The following is a 16,599-nucleotide window of genomic DNA, read 5'->3' on the forward strand; positions in this document are numbered from 1 at the left end:
GTCCTTGTCTTGCCAAGATTTTGTTGTGTTTCAGTTTGGGAATTCTTTATTTTTGAGGAATCACAGAAAAGTTAGCCTGCCTTGGATATGTGGCTGTGTGGTGCCTGTGCTGAGCCCCGCTCAGAGCCGCGGCTCTCACGTGGCTTTTGCTCAAGACTGGTGTCTGCATTTGACTCACTCCCACCTCCTCCTTAGTGCTTAATTGGAAACAGTGAATGCTTTTCTTCCTGCGTTGTTTTTGACCTGTGATCTTCAGGTCTCGGCCTCCTGAGAAGCTAGGATTGCAGGTTGTCAGCCACCAGCATTCAGCAGTGATATGCAGAGGTCAGAGTTCATATTACAGTGTGTGTTTTGGTGAGGTTTTTTAGGGGCTGGGGGCTGCTTGCTGGGGTTTAAGTCCATAGCCTTGCATGCACTAGGCAGGCACTGTACAACTTGAGCCATTCCTCTAGTCTTTTTTTTTTTTTCTTGCCAGTCCTGGGGCTTATATTCAGGGCCTGGGCACTATCCCTGAGCTTCTTTTGTTCAAGGCTAGCATTCTACCACTTGAGCCACGGTGTCACTCCCTGCTCTTTCTGTTTATGTGCTACTGAGGAGTTTAACCCAGGGCTTCCTGCATGGTAGGCAGGCACTCTACCACTAGTTACATTCCCAGTCCCTTGGCTTTAGTTATTTTGGAGATAGGGTTTTGAGTATTTGCCAGGGACTGACTTTAAATGAAGATCTTCTTACCTCTGGCCTTCTATACAAGATTACAGAAGTGAGTCACCACCCCAGAGATAGGCTCTTGCCAAATTTCTTTTAACTTTAATTTTATTTTTTGTCCAATTTGATTCTCCAGTCTTTACTTCTAGAGTAGCTAAGATTATAGTTGTGAGCCCTAAAAGTTCGTATTGCAGATGAGTTAAAGATCCACACGTGGACCTGGTGCTGGCGGCTGCGGGTGGGAGCTGCTGAAGCGCCAGCCCCCGAAGCTCCTGTCTGCCGTTAACCAGCAGAGTGCTGGGCTGGGGGCATAGCTCACAATGGCAGAGCACAGCTCTACCAGCAAAAAAGCCAAACGAGACTGCAAGGACCCGAGTTACTAACAAGCACCTAACTAACAAGATTTAGATTTACAGAGCCTATTTTTTCTGTCTGTGGCATGTAGTGGTCTGTATTGCTAGAGAATAGTATAGTAGTGAGATAGAATTATTCCTGCTTCACTTACTCATTTGATAAAGATAGGGCCACAGAGCTCACAGAGAACACAAACTGTTTTTCTGCCTGTTACTATCAGAGGCGTAAAGAGAGAAAGAGGAAACAATAAGAATCCCGAGGCCAGTCTGTGGCTGCTGACCACAATGGGGATTCAGACGCAGCGTAGTATTTGTTTTGGGTCATTTGGGGCTATATTAAGGACATAGGCTTTGCACCGTTCATTTGATGTTTCTGTTTTACACTTTCATATTTCTAATATGTATGTCATGCAGGCACCGCCTACTGAGACAGTTCCTCAGGTCAAAAAAGAAAAACATAGTACACAGGCCAAAAATAGAGCGAAAAGGAAACCTCCGCGAGGAATGTTTCTTTCTCAAGAAGACGTGGAAGCGGTTTCTGCCAATGCCACGGCTGCCACCACGGTGCTGAGACAGCTGGACATGGAGCTGATCTCCATCAAACGACAGGTACTGTCCCACCAGCCACCATGGCAGCTGCCACCGTGTGTGCAGTGACACCACCAGCCAAGTGCACATCCCAGAGGTGTGGCTGCCGTTCACACAGACACCATCCCAAAAGAGCACTTTGTTCCTAACGAAATGAACAGAAGAGACAACTATATGGATGTTAGGTTTATATACAGTACATTTATGTGTGTGTACGTGTATGTGTGTATAATGATGGGTTTATGCGCAAGCATCACTCGACCTGTGCCCCACGTGCTTTTCCCTTTAGTTGTTTTCCACATTGGGTCTCATGTTTATGCATGGGTTCGTGTGGACTGTGGTTCTCCTGTTTATTCTTCCCACACAGCAGTGACGACAGGTGTGTGCCACCACCTCAGCTTTTATTGGCTGAGATGAACCTGTTGGCTACTTTTTTTTTCTCTCAGGGCGAGTACTCTACCACTTGAGCCAAGTCCACTTCCTGCTTTTTGGTGGTTAATTGGAGATGAAGAGTCTCATAGACTTTTCTACCCTGGCTGGCTTATAACCAGGATCCTCACTTCTCAGCCTCTTTGAGTAGCAAGGATTATAGGTGTGAACAACCAGTGCCCAGCTTCCTATACCTTTTTTTTTTTTAAATCCCTGGCTTTTTATATTTCCATATAAAAATGGAAATTTTGTAAATTTCCAAGAACAATTCTGTTAACATTAAGATTGGGATGTTGTTTTAGCTATGGACTTGCTGTCCTCATTGACTCTTTTTTGGGGGGTCAGTTATGGATCTTAAACTGGGCCTGGGCGCTGTCCCTCAGTTTTTCAGCTCAAGGCTAGTGCTCTGCCACTTAAGCCACAGTGCCACTTCCATTTTTCTGAGTGGTTTATTGGAGATAAGAGTCTCTCGGCCTTTCCTGCCTGGGCTGGCTTTGAAGCACGATCCTCAGATCTCAGCCCCTGAGTAGCTGGGATTACAGGTGTGAGCCACCAGCGCCCGGCTCATTGAATCTTCTGAGTGGAGGCGCACGCTCTCCCTCTCAGGCCTTCAGTGTCTGTGTGTTGTGTGCTTTCTGTGCACAAGCTTGTGCATCCTCTGCTAGCATCACTCCTTGGTGTTTGGTGTTCTGTAGAGAATTTTTGTTTTGTTCGTTTGTTTATGTTTTTGTGATGGTTCTGGGGCTTGCTCCTAGGGCCTGGGTGCTGTTCCCAAGCTTTTTTGCTCAAGGCTAGTACTCTGCAACTTAGGCCAAAGCTCTGCTTCTGGCATTCTGGTGGTTAATTGGAGATAAGACTCTCATGGTTTTTGCTGCCCAGTCTGGCTTTGAACTTCAATTCTCAGATCTCAGTTCCTGAGTGACGCCAGGCTATGATATATTTGTAAGGATCTTCTGAGATTCCGTCTAGAAAGGACTTATCACTTCAATTTGCAGAATACACTCAGACTGAAAATTCAGCATGATAATCTAGTACTGGTAACTCATTAATTCTTTCTCTTTGGTTCTAGAAAGCCATCAGCAGATTGCAGCTGCCCGTTAGTTGTGAATTTTGCGGCTTTTGCCTTGTTAGTCTTGATGGTGTCCTTGAAAGGTTAGATGGGAGGCAGCTGTGGTTTCCCCGTGAGAAGGGTTGGGGGTCTGTGGCCACTGTGTTGGGGGTAGGAGGCAGCACTGGCTTGGCCAAGCAAGGCCCCCAGAACTAGAATCACTTATGGACTGGCACAGCTGTGTTCTAATCTTAGGAGAATCACTTAATCTTCCTGGGCCTCTTTTCTGAGGAGGAGATTAATCCTTTCAGCCTGATCTCCCAGGATCTGTCAGGGTGGCTGCCACAGCCTGTTAACCTCTGTGAGCAGCAAGATCGCTGCTGAGCCGGGGAGCTCCTATCCCTCTCCAGTCCTCTGCAAAGCACTAGAAAACCGGAAGTGGCGCTGTGGCTCAAGCAGTAGAGCGCTCACCTTGAGCTGAAGAGCGCAGGGACAGCGCCCAGGCCCAGAGTTCAAGCCCCACAACCGACCCAAAAAAAAACAAAAACAAGAGGCTCCTCTCTTCCGTAGAGCGGTTCCTTATTCTACCATGAGAGATTAAAACATGGTCTGGTTTTCAGAGCAGGGTCAAGGGCAGGAATTGTTATAATTTGAAGACAGCCGCTGAACAGTTGACATTTTAAGGAGGGAAGGCATAGAGTCTATAACATAGAGAAGAGACGTGTGCCACAGGGCCAGGGCCATGGCCGAGCAGTGCATCTGCTGCCGGGTGCCCTTCTACACTCAAAGGGACCAGTCATGCAAGGAGCCCAGCTATGTCAGAGACACTCACCTGAAAACAAGCCACCCACAAATGATGCTTGCCCCATCGCCATCAGTCCAGCCGTCATCTCTTCCGTGACGCACCGGGTTCTCTGAGGCTCTCTAGTTTATTGGCTTCTCTTCTTTGGTCATGTGTTGTAGCCATCACATCTGTATTCAGGGGAATAAGCAGAGGACAGGGCAGCCCTCGCTCGCTCCTTGTGACGTGGCACCCTACACGCTGCTTCTGGCTCCAGCGGGCATCACCTCACAGGTACCAGGGGGAGAGCCTGGCGGGCCCCAGCGGACAGTGAGTGGCCTCGCAGGAGCGCAGGCTGAAGCGGAGAGGAAGGGCGCGCAGTTCCATTATGTGGTGCACAGCCGCGCAGCTCCACCTGGTTTCCTTTGTGTCCGTGGGATCTTCTTGTCTCGCGGCTTGTGCCACCCTGGCTCCTTTTCAGCTGGCACAGTGTGGACAGCTGACTTCTTACTGCTGTTCTGATCCTAAATGCTGGGTGTTGCTTTCTTTAATTCCTTTCTAAAAATTACCTTTTCTTCGTTTTTTTAATAGGATCTTGCTATAGAGCCCTGGGTGGTCTTGAACTCTCCATTCTCTTGTCTTAGCCCGCTGCCAGTATTGGGGTTGGAACTCGGGGTTCATGCTTGTTCAGTTTACTTGTTTAGTTGGAACCTACCATTTGAGCTCTTCCTCGAGTCCAGCTTTTGCTAATTATTTTGGAGATGGGGTCTTTCAGACTTTGCTTCCAAACCGTTTGAACCTTGATCCTCTGGATCTCAGCCTCCTCAGTAACTAGGATTATAAGTGAGCCACCAGCATCAGGCAGCTTTGAATGAGATTATATAAGTATAAAAAAGGTTATTTAGAAAAAGGAATTATTAAACGGTGTGCACATCTTGCTCTCTCCTTATCTTTTTTTTTTAGTCAGTCCTGGGGCTTGAACTCTGGGCCTGGGCAGTGTCCCTCATTTCTTCAACTCAAGGCTAGTGCTCTACCACTTGAGCCAGTGTCACTTCCAGCTTTTTCTGCTTATGTGGTGATGAGGAATACACCCAGGGCCTCATACATGCAAGGCTAGCACTCTACCACTTGAACTACAGCGCCACTTCTGGTTTTCTGAGTGGTTTATTAGAGATAAGTCTCCCAAACTTTCCTGCTTGGACTGGCTTTGGACTGCGATCCTCAGATCAGCCTCCTGAGTAGCTAGTATTACAGGTGTGAGGCACTGCGCCCAGCTCTCGCCTTACATTTAAAATCCTGCTATTTGGCTGGGAAGGTGGCTCAGTGGTAGAGCGCTTACCTTGCCTGCCTGAGGCCCTGGGTTCGATTCCCCAGCACCACATAAGCAAAAAGAGCTGGAAGTGGCACTGTGGCTCAAGTGGTAGAGCGCTATCCTTGAGCTGAAGAGCTGAGGGACAGCGCCCAGGCCCAGAGTTCAGGCCCCACGACCAGACCCCCCCCCCCCCCCCCCCCCAAAAAAAAATCCTGCTATTCTTCATTTCTTTTTGGAGTATCTTCTATTTTTGAGTGTTGTAAGGTGTTTTTTTCCTGGGAAAGACTTCTTCTTTCCATTACTCCTTTATTGGTTTGTGTGGTTATTAACAGATGGAACATGCTAGAGTCAGCGTTGCTGCATTGAGCGTGGAGCGCCTCTGTGCTGGTGGAGTGCAGGGCAAAGGGCATTCCTGTGGTCAGCCCAGTCAGAAACCTGTTGGAAATCAGAGCAGCTTTGGCTTGATGGCTGTGAAGCGTCTGATTGGATGTAGGCAGTGACAGTTCGATACATGGAGTCAAAGCAAAAATGTGAGGAAAGACACCTTATGGAAACATGACAATGTTACAGTTGATTCTTTTTTCCCTCTTGAAGGTGCCCGCGCCTGTGCGTGCCTGTGCGTGCCTGTGCGTGCTTGTGGGTGCTTGTGCCCCTTCCTCTGGGCTGAACCGGGAGGCTGTGGCTGCAGCTCTGCTCTGGAGCCTGTGCAGTTAGCAACTGTTGTTACCTTTGTGAGTGGTGGGAAGCCCAGACGCTTCCTTTCTTGGGTCGGACTCTAGTTAGGTGTAGGGCAGCACAGACTGTCACCTGTAGGAGGCAGTGGGCTGCATTTGCCCCCTTCCTGCCGAGGCTGCCCCTTGTCTCTTGCCCGGGGAGCAGACTGGCAAGTTTGATTAGACAGACGCCCAGGTTCTTGTGGCCACAGCAGGGGTTAGGAACTTCTTTGCTCTTTTTTTTTTTTTTTAACTTTTTAGTTCTCTTTATAAAAAATTGTAAAATGAAAATCTTTTTCCTTCTTAGATTCAGAACATTAAACAGACCAATAGTGCTCTCAAAGAAAAACTTGATGGTGGAATAGAACCGTACCGGCTCCCAGAGGTAGGATTGCTCCTTGTCTCAGAGGCTGATGTGTGGCTGCATCCCCAGTGTGCGTGCGTGCTGTAGGACATGAAGGGTGTAGACATAATTTTTTTTTTTTGGTTTTTGGTCCATCATGGGTCTTGAACTCTGGGCCTGGGCACTGTCCTGTACTCTTCAGCTCAAGGCGAGCACTCTACTACTTGAGCTACAGTGCCACTTCCAGTTTTCTAGTGGTTTATTGGAGATAAGAGTCTCACGGACTTTCCTGCCTGGGCTGGCTTTGAACCGCGATCCTCAGATCTCAACCTCCTGAGTAGCTAAGATTACAGGTGTGAGCCACCAGCACCTGGTTGTAGCCATAATTTTATAAACCTAGTTATGTTAAAATTCTCTACAAGGAAAAGAAAGATTCCTTAAAGACATACTTCTTTTTCCATGTAATATGCTAACCATCTTTCTGGATGTGTAGGTCGTTCAGAAGTGTAATGCCCGGTGGACCACGGAAGAGCAGCTCCTTGCTGTCCAAGGTACGGCGCCTCAGACAGCCTGCGGCGGCGGCGGGCGGTCTCGGGAGGGGACGTCCCACCTCCTCCCCCCCTCCCCCCCCCCCCAGTGACCACTACCTTCTCTCCACACACTTTAGCCATAGCTCCTCTGCTTTTATATCTTGATTTTGTTTTATTCCCCATGACTTATAAGTTATAAATATGAACTTGGAAGCCACAGTTTTGTAACCTGTATTACACTTCAGCTGTTGCTTGTTGAGTGTTGCATAGTCAAGAAGTACAAAATCCCAAAAGAAAAAGATGTAGTGTTAAGATTTTTAAGATGGGAAATGTATTAGACCTGCTGTGACCCCCTTAAAATAAAAAAAAATGCAGAATGCGTTCCCACCATGGGGTCATATTACATCTGGGAAGACAGGTTTGTGGGTGGCAGGGTGTCACTCAAGTCCAGGGCCCATCTGTGGGGTGTTTGTTTCTTGAGTTGGCTGCGCTCTTTCCACTGGTGAAACATGTACAGGAACGCCTGCTGTCAGAAGCCTGTACTCTATGTTTTGTTATCAGGATGAAAGGACAAGGCTCAATTGTGGCTCTTAAGGATTGTTTTTTCTCTTGCATTTAAAAAAAAATGCTCTTTGTCTCCCTAGCCATCAGGAAATACGGGCGAGATTTTCAGGCAATCTCAGACGTGATTGGGAACAAGTCAGTGGTACAGGTGAAAAATTTCTTTGTAAATTATCGACGCCGCTTCAACATAGATGAAGTTTTACAAGAATGGGAGGCAGAACATGGTAAAGAAGAGACCAATGGGCCCAGTAACCAGAGACCTGCCAAGCCCCCTGACAGCTCTATCAAGATGCCCGAGGAGGAAGATGAGGTAAATCTATGGCAGCGGTCCCTTCCCACAGCCATTCACCGGCACGCACCTTCCCCCGTCAGATGTGCTGGCAGCTTGCTTAAAATGTTATTTTTATTTTGTATTGTTATGATAAAGGTGATGTACGGGGGGCGGGGGTCACAGTTACGTGCGTCAAGTTATGACTATTTTTCTTTTTTGGACGGTGTCACCCTTCCCTCTCCCTGTGCCAACGGCTTTTCCCAGAAAATGCCATAATCCATGTGCTCTGCCTCCACGCAGAGGCTGCTGAGCCACTGGTCTCAGTGGCCAGTAGAGAGCGATCCCAGCAGAGACGTGTGAGATCCGCGCGGAGGCGTAGCCACGTCGGCACACTGCGCGGACCGCCCGGCTCTGCCACCTACTGGTGAGCGCCTGTGTGTGTCCTCTGCCAGCTCCAACAGCTATGCCAGGGGCTGAGCCATCATTTCTGGGAGGGGGTGCCCATTTCCTCCGCTCCATCGGCTGGTGTGTGAAGGATTGGACTGACCAGAGACACTTCAGCTTCCTGTGCCAGGCTCGCTTGTCATTTCCCACCTGGCCTGGCCTGCTCTGCTCTGTCCTCCATTCCCAGAAATCACACCTGGAGAGGGGGCTTGGCCTAGCCCATCACTGCACATCTGAGCTTGTTCACTGACATCATAATTCAAGGATTTGCCTAGTTTTCTGAAACATCCCACAGCCCCTGCAGTCCGTTTATGTCATCACTGGGTGGCATGTGTTTGCTGCCCCTTTGCACAATGTCCTGGCACCCAGAGCATGGCAGTGAAGGGGTGACCGTAGGCCACACAGGGCCTCTCAGGTCTTAAGGGGCTCTGAGCACTTCCATTAGAAAAGCAGTGAAACCTGAAAATGCCCCAAGGCCTGTATGAATGCACGCCTGACGCGTCACTTTGTGACAGCTTGAGACCTGAGACCCGGTCGCAAATGAGAAAGCAAATGGAGTTTGACCTTTTGGCGGTAATTCTGTTCTAGTGCTAATTACCCCTTTAGTAACAAACTAACTTCAGTAACTAATTAATTGCAGTCATAGCCCATCCCTCCTCTCCTCCGCTCCCTAATTTCAGCTTGGCGGGACATCGCTCACCATCCTGTGCCTGACCGTACTAAATTCTGAATGTCGGAAGTCAAACTGTTTGAGCTGCTCTTTGTTTAAATAGACAGAGAGAAACAGAGAGAGAGGGAAACACCCTGAGATACTACCTTACCCCAGTCAGAATGACCTATATCCTGAATTTAGGCAATGACAAATGCTGGCAGGGATGTGGAGAAAGAGGAACCCTACTGCACTGCTGGTGGGAATGTAAGCTAGTACAACCACTCTGGAAAGCAGTCAGGAGTTTCCTCAAAAAACTAAACATAAGGGCTGGGAAGGTGGCTCAGTGGTAGAGTGCTTGCCTCACATGTATGAGGCCCTGGGTTCGATTCCTTAGCGCCACATAAGCAGAAAAAGCTAGAAGTGGCACTATGGCTCAAATGGTAGAGCGCTAGTCTTGAGCTGAAGAGCTGAGACACAGTGCCCAGGCCCAGAGTTCAGGCCCCATGATTGCGGCCCCCCCCCCCCCAAAAAAAAAAATTTAAACATTAGCATTCCCTGTGACTCAGCCATACCACTCCTAGGTATTTACCCTGAGCATCATTAACCAGGATACTCAAGGACACCTACATATGTCCTCAATGTTCATTGCTGCACTGCTCACAATGGCCAAGATACGGAAGCAACCCAGAAGCCCCTCTATAGACAAATAGATCCAAAAAATGTGTACCTATATAAATGGATTTTACAAAGCCATTAGATACTGTGGGGGGGGGGGGGTGGGAAGGTGGCTCAGTGGTAGAGCGCTTGCCTTGCATGCATGAGGCCCTGGGTTCGATTCCTCAGCACCACATAAGCAAAACGAAAAAAGCCGGAGGTGGCACTGTGCCTCAAGTGGTAGAGCGCTAGTCTTGAGCTGAAGAGCTGAGGGACAGCGCCCGGGCCCAGAGTTCAGGCCCCACGATTAGACCAAAAAAAAAAACCAAAACAACAAAGCCATTAGATACGATAAAATAATGGCATTTGCAGAGAAATATATGAAAGTAGAATAAATCATGTTGTGTGAGGTAAGCCAAGATCAGAGAGGCAAATGGTGCTTGTCCTCCCTGATAGGCAGATGTGAGATTTAAAATGCAGTGAGATGACCAAGTAAACAAGACTCAAGATACCCATACACAGTGAAGCCAAAGACACCCACACACAGTGAAGCCAGAAGACACCACACACAGTGAAGCCAGAAGACACCATACACAGTGAAGCCAAAGACACCCACACACAGTGAAGCCAGAAGACACCTTTACACAGTGAAGCCAGAAGACACCACACACAGTGAAGCCAGAAGACACCACACACAGTGAAGCCAGAAGACACCACACACAGTGAAGCCAGAAGACACCACACACAGTGAAGCCAGAAGACACCACACACAGTGAAGCCAAAGACACCCACACACAGTGAAGCCAGAAGACACCACACACACAGTGAAGCCAGAAGACACCACACACAGTGAAGCCAGACACCCACACACACAGTGAAGCCAAAGACACCATACACAGTGAAGCCAGACACCCACACACACAGTGAAGCCAGAAGACACCACACACAGTGAAGCCAGAAGACACCACACACAGTGAAGCCAGAAGACACCACACACAGTGAAGCCAGAAGACACCACACACAGTGAAGCCAGAAGACACCATACACACAGTGAAGCCAGAAGACACCACACACACAGTGAAGCCAGACACCCACACACACAGTGAAGCCAAAGACACCATACACAGTGAAGCCAGACACCCACACACACAGTGAAGCCAGAAGACACCACACACAGTGAAGCCAGAAGACACCACACACAGTGAAGCCAGAAGACACCACACACAGTGAAGCCAGAAGACACCACACACAGTGAAGCCAGACACCCACACACAGTGAAGCCAGAAGACACCATACACACAGTGAAGCCAAAGACACCCACACACAGTGAAGCCAGAAGACACCTATACACACAGTGAAACCAGAAGACACCACACACAGTGAAGCCAGAAGACACCACACACAGTGAAGCCAGAAGACACCACACACTGTGAAGCCAGAAGACACCACACACAGTGAAGCCAGAAGACACCATACACACAGTGAAGCCAGAAGACACCATACACACAGTGAAGCCAGAAGACACCATACACAGTGAAGCCAGAAGACACCCAGTCATCTACAGACTGCCAGAACCCCGAAAACAAGGAAAAAAAGGACTTCTAAATTTGTCTTATCACTTTTAGATGACTGTATTCTTTACCTTACGTACCGTGTACACATGCACATCTGAGGCTGCTGGGAGGAGGGCATAGAATCGGTGGAAAGCAGGTAAAAAAACACAGCAGAAGTGAACTAAGCAACTTCAACTTCAGGACTGTGATGGGAGGGAGGGAATGGAAGAGAAAGGAAAGAGCTGATACTAAGCAATGTACTGCCACCCACTTTGAAAGAAATAGTTTTATTATTAAAGCTTTGTAGATTAAGGTGATGATTATCATTGTGTGGTTAAAATGTGTTTGTGACTTTATTTAGCCAGTCGTGGGGCTTGAACTTCGGCCTGGGCGCTGTCCCTCAGCTCTTCAGCTCAAGGCGAGTGCTCTACCACTTGAGCCACAGCGCCACTTCTCATTTTCTGGTGGTTTATTAGAGATAAGAGTCTCACGGACTTTCCTACCTGGTCTGGCCTTGAACCATGATCTTCAGATCTCAGCCTCCTGAATAGCTAGGATTGCAGGCATGAGCTACCAGCGAGTGTTTGTGACTTTAGCTAAGTATAACTATGCCACAGTATTGTGAAATTTATGTAGTCACTTAATCTCAATAAAGAATTATTTGGAGGAGCTGGGAATGTGGCTCAGTGGTAGAGTGCTTGCCTAGCAAGCATGAAGCCCTGGATTCGTCCTCAGAACTATATAAACAGAAAAGGCTGGAAGTAGCGCTGTGGCTCAAATGAGTACTAGCTTTGAGCACCAAGAGGCTCAGGGACAGAGCCTGGGCCCTGAATTCAAGCCCAGGACTTCCATATATAGAGATGGAAGGAAGAAAAGCACTGGAGAAGAGAAAGCATGTATAACCAACAGCTAGTGGTCATTGACATCCTTCTTTATGTAAAGATGGAATTACCAATTGGAGAGGTGGCAGGTTTGAGTCTTGCTGAAGATTAGGATGTATTGCCAACAAGGAGAGTTCTGGCAGGACTATCTCCGTTCTGTCTCAGCACCACCCTGAAGCAATGGTATTCTTGGATTTTGGATTCACAGCCTGGCAGCTTCCCCAGCAGGCATTCTGTCTTCTGGCAGGAATTAGTGGCTGCCACCACCTGTCTCTGGACAATGAATCGTTGCCACTGCCGCGCTGTTCAGCCAGCACTGTGCTCCTGCGCTGCCCTTCCTCACCTAGGAGCACACTGCTGTGGATGGGATCGCGTGCGTCCACACTCGCACGCTCCCCGCCCAGGAAGCGCTTGTGCGGCCAGGCACTGCGTCTGCCACGTGGGGTTGGTGGCATGTACCTTCTCCCCCCACAGAGCACCCAGCCATAGCTGTGTGCCTTTCCCCAGTCTTTGATCTTTCCTTTCTTTTCCTCTCCTGCAGACTGCTTCCGTCCTCGATGTGAGATACGCCTCGGCCTCGTGAGCGCCGCGGGGGGCTCGGAGCACTTGGTATGGACTCCACGATGTTATCCAGGATATCAGGTATTACAAGACATCACCTAGCCATCTGCATCACATCTCTGTGGACAAGCAGCTATTACCAAAAAAGGCATACACTTCCAGTCCTGCGCTACATCTGCCTTAAGTCCTTGCTCGTTCCTCCATGTTGGCGCCACTTCTCAGAGAGCTCCGCTGCATCCCACTCCGCCGCCGACGTGCTGGGGCCCACGGCTGCACGCTCCCCAACCCCAACCCCCGCCCCGCCCGAGCCGCGCAGCAGCGCAGGGCAGGTCGTGATGGAGGGCCCGGCTCCGCCCTTGCATGGCCCGCACTTTCTACTTTGTGCGTATTGCGATTCTCCAAGTAACCAGCCCTGCTGGCCTTCTAGAAAGCTCCTTGTTCTTTTTGGGGGCAGCCACCTAAGTAATATCATGCTTCCTTGGAAATCAAACGTTTATTGGCAGACTCACAATCTTTATTGTACCAGCCATCCTGATGCCGCTCACCGCCCCCAAGTGTAGAGCTACGGTTTAGAAACTGGGTGCCCTTCCCCTTTTTCTCTAATGCTACGCCTTTCTCCCTTCCCAAGTGGCTCGCTCACAGCCACTGTCCTTGGACACTGTAGTTTACCAGGAATACGGACCTCGGCGCTTTCTGCCTTCAGCCTTCAGCAGTGCGATCCCAGGGTGGGTGCACCCCATCTCTTCCTGATCCCCCAGCCACCATTGCCACCACCCCACCCCGAGAGATTCGGTCCATATCACTGTACCTGGTGCTTGTACATTTGGAATTGGTGCCTTCTCCTTTTGGCAACCATGTTATCAATCCTTTTCTGTTGAAGTGTCTTATTTAATGTTTATTGCTTGCCAAAGAGAACATCGCTGAGACAAGACGTGGCGGGAGCTGGAGGTTCTGACAATGAGGGTTTTTAAATGTCAGGCTAGTGCAGGACATTAGAATAGCTGGAGATGGTTTTTTACAAGAGACACACCATTTGTTCCCACCCTTTTGGTGTGCCTGGCCTGTTGTGTGTGACTGTGTGTGTCCTTTGTGTCATTTGTGTACAGTGTGGTCCCACAAACATCATGGCCTCCCTTCTCAGCAGAGTTCAGGGCAGAGAAGTGATCGGTACTGGTCCACTGCTACCAGGATGGAAAGAATCCATCTGCAGTGCTCCAGAATACATTTAGAGAGGACTGGCTAGGAACAGCGGAGCTCCTTACAGACTTCTGTTCTCTTACTAGACTGCCTGCCTGCCCGCCCGTCTGCCTGCCTGGGATAGAGGGTTGTCAGCCAGTCAAGACGGAGCCTGGTTGTTGCATCGCTGAAATAGTTTTTTCTGCTTTGAATACCAAAAAGGAAACAAAAGTAGATGCTTTAATGCATAAACAATTTTTAAGAATTTAAATATGCAATTAGAAATTGGTGTGTTTTGAGTCTCAAGCACCTTGCTTTTTCTATTTACTTAGGTCCACTGATTTTGGGGGTTTTTCTCTTTAGGAAGAGGCTCAGCTAGGAATCTCGGGTTTGGTGGCGTGTCCGTTCTTTCTGAGAGGTCTGGAGGAAGGTCATTGGGCAGGGAGCGAGGCAGGACTTTCCGGTCCTGCTGCTGCTGATCATGCGCTTGTTGGCCAAGGAGCACTTGTGAAGATGAGGACCAGGGCCTGGCCTGCTGGTCCGACCCGAGGGCAGGTAGCAAAGCCACACTGGGCACAGCTGAGTCTTGTGTCTTTGTCGCCAGCCTGCTGTGGAGTTGGAGGATGGTGGGAATGGCGGGCTGGAGGGGCCCGGTTTGCACAAGCCCCTGCCACCGCCTTCCGCTCTCCTCGCTTTCTCAAGTGCTTGCTCCTGCTAGCGGGTTGTGTCCAGCACCAAGGCAGCGGCTTTCTCCCTCTGCCTGTGGTTCTGTCTGGCTTCTTCAAGCCCAGGCTCTTTTCCTTCCAATTTAATCCCTCATGGCAATATCTAGAATTCATGCTAACCCTCAGGAGGCGTGGCAGGCAGAGCGGCAGGGCTGGGCCCTGTCCCCTTGCGTGCTTCCTGGTTTGGAACGGCCTCCAGCCCTGAAGAGTCACGTGCTGGTGCGCTTGTGATCATGGTCGCTCATTGGAGGGAAAGAGGCGCCCATTCTCATTGGACAGAGGGGAAAGGTGGTCTTTGCATAGCTGCTTTTGCTGCGGTCTCGTGTAAAACAGCACTGTGCTTTAAACTTTTTATTACATTGTCTTTCCAGTGAGATAATGCAAGAAACCACTTAGCTTTCAAAGCTGAGTGGTCTGGTCTTACGTACGTGAAGACTCTAACATATCAAGAATTAGGTGCGTTGGCAGGGTGCATTTGGGACATGGTAACTGCTTCAGATAGAATGTCACTCAAGCTTTGTGTTCTTAAAATTATCAATGTGAATGTCATAATTATATATATTTTGGGGGGGAAATTCTCCTAAGTATAAGTTATTGTGCAAAATATAGTATCATGAACACAAATAATAGTTAACTTTTAGTTTAGGAATCCCTAAAAGATCAATTGTATTGCATATGCATTAAAAGTTTGTTTTATTTAATTTTGTGTAGATGTGTAAAGGCTTAGGTAAAAGTCCTTTTCACTTACCATTTAGACACCTGTTACTTGAATGTCGCGTGGACTGGCGAGCAGCAGTGGTCGTCTCTGTAACGTTGCTGTAGCTGGGAAGCTGGCACCCGCCGAGTCGCCCGCTGGGGCGCACAGTCAGGTGCCGGTGTGGGCGGGAGCTCCCGGTTAGCACTGTCCGCCCGCTGCCTTGTCTTGTATGTTTGTCAAGACATGGCTTCCTCAAGATAGTTACTGGTTTTATTCTATAAGATCCGCTGGGGATCACAAGCCTGTAATCACAAAAGAAGACGAAAGGCTTACTGTGTTGGAGTAATTCAGTAGTTGCTTTCTGTTCATATAAAAGTTCCTCAAATATCACACGCCATTCTGCGTGCTCATTGTCACTTTAAATTTCAACTATACCCTATTTTTGTCTTTCTGAATATCAGATGTACTATTGGTATAATTGTACACCAAAAATAAGCCAAACAGTGCATTACACTAACTGGATCCCTGCTTTTATGTGAGCAAAGGAAAGACAGAGCCAACTCCCAACACGAGCCTCTCTCTCTCCACTAGCCTGTTTCTATGAGTAGTGACCCAGGATTCAAGCTTTTGGTATCAAGCAATCTTTGCCTCCAATTACTCAGAGTAGTTAGAGCCTCCTAATCTAATCTAGTGACCTCGTGCAATGCTCTTTCTGCCACTCCCGGACCTCCGTGGCTTTTCCTAACTAGTAAAGCACAATGGCAGGAACGCTATATAGCTGAGAAGAAGACAGGTCAGTTAGTCTATGCATGTTGTAAAATAATGAGTGTTTACAGTCACCTTCTACAGCGAAGTTCATACTGGAGCCGACACTGCTCCACCATGTAGACTTACAACTTTGCTAAGTGCTTTTTAGATTGCTTAAAACTTTTTCAAGATTTTAAAAGATGTATAAGGTTAAGTTTGCAAATATAATGGAAATGCTGTATATCTTTTGAAGTGATAAAAATCCACTTTGGAATTTTAAAGAAAATATGTTGTAATAATGCTGTTGTAAGTAATATTTTCCTGTCTCTCTGCCTGTTTTCTATTTCAGCACATACGTTGTGGTGAATGTTCATAGCATTATAATTGCTTAGCCATTGAATGATAAATTTGTTAGTGGAAATTGGAAGATTTGTGAAATTCTGCAGAATTCATTTTTCTATTTCCAATATTTGCTGAAGTTAAATAAAAATTTTCAAGCCATTGATGTAATAAAATATGAAACGAAACAGTATCTGCACCCCCATCTCCACCCTCATATGAAGTGGGGTGCTGTTCTTCCTTCTGAGCAGGCCTGGTGGGGGGGGGGGGGGCGGCGTGGTATGTGCGACTTCCCAGGACTTGAACTCTGAGGCAGCCTCGCAGTCCTTCTTCAGCGGTGCCTGACCTCTGAGCTGGTCCTTGGAGGCCTCGAAGTCCGTCTTCAGCCGTGCCTGACCTCTGAGCTGGTCCTTTCCTGTGTGATGGTCTTGTAGTTGACCTCGGTTGTGGTGCAGAATTTCATAAATTTTAGCATAGCTGAGGGCTCACACACGTGCTGCTCCCAGTGCTCAAGATAACAGGCACTCTACCAC

The 16,599-nt window shown here is 48.4% G+C and overlaps 1 protein-coding gene across 1 annotated transcript in view; it reads left to right on the top strand.

Moving 5' to 3' along the window:
• The window catches only part of Rcor1 (REST corepressor 1), an 86,069-nt gene extending 69,820 nt beyond the window's left edge, over nt 1-16,249 (top strand). The window contains exons 8-12 of the mRNA XM_042696879.1: nt 1,473-1,667; nt 6,237-6,314; nt 6,766-6,823; nt 7,447-7,676; nt 12,363-16,249. Of these exons, the coding sequence (XP_042552813.1) occupies nt 1,473-1,667; nt 6,237-6,314; nt 6,766-6,823; nt 7,447-7,676; nt 12,363-12,404 (603 nt within the window). The 3' untranslated portion in view covers nt 12,405-16,249. The remainder of the gene's footprint in view (nt 1-1,472; nt 1,668-6,236; nt 6,315-6,765; nt 6,824-7,446; nt 7,677-12,362) is intronic.
• Nucleotides 16,250-16,599: the final 350 nt, after the last annotated feature.

The sequence above is a fragment of the Dipodomys spectabilis genome, unplaced genomic scaffold (genome assembly GCF_019054845.1).
Source record: "Dipodomys spectabilis isolate Male_0828 unplaced genomic scaffold, ASM1905484v1 ptg000212l, whole genome shotgun sequence".
In the NCBI taxonomy this organism is placed as follows: domain Eukaryota; kingdom Metazoa; phylum Chordata; class Mammalia; order Rodentia; family Heteromyidae; genus Dipodomys; species Dipodomys spectabilis.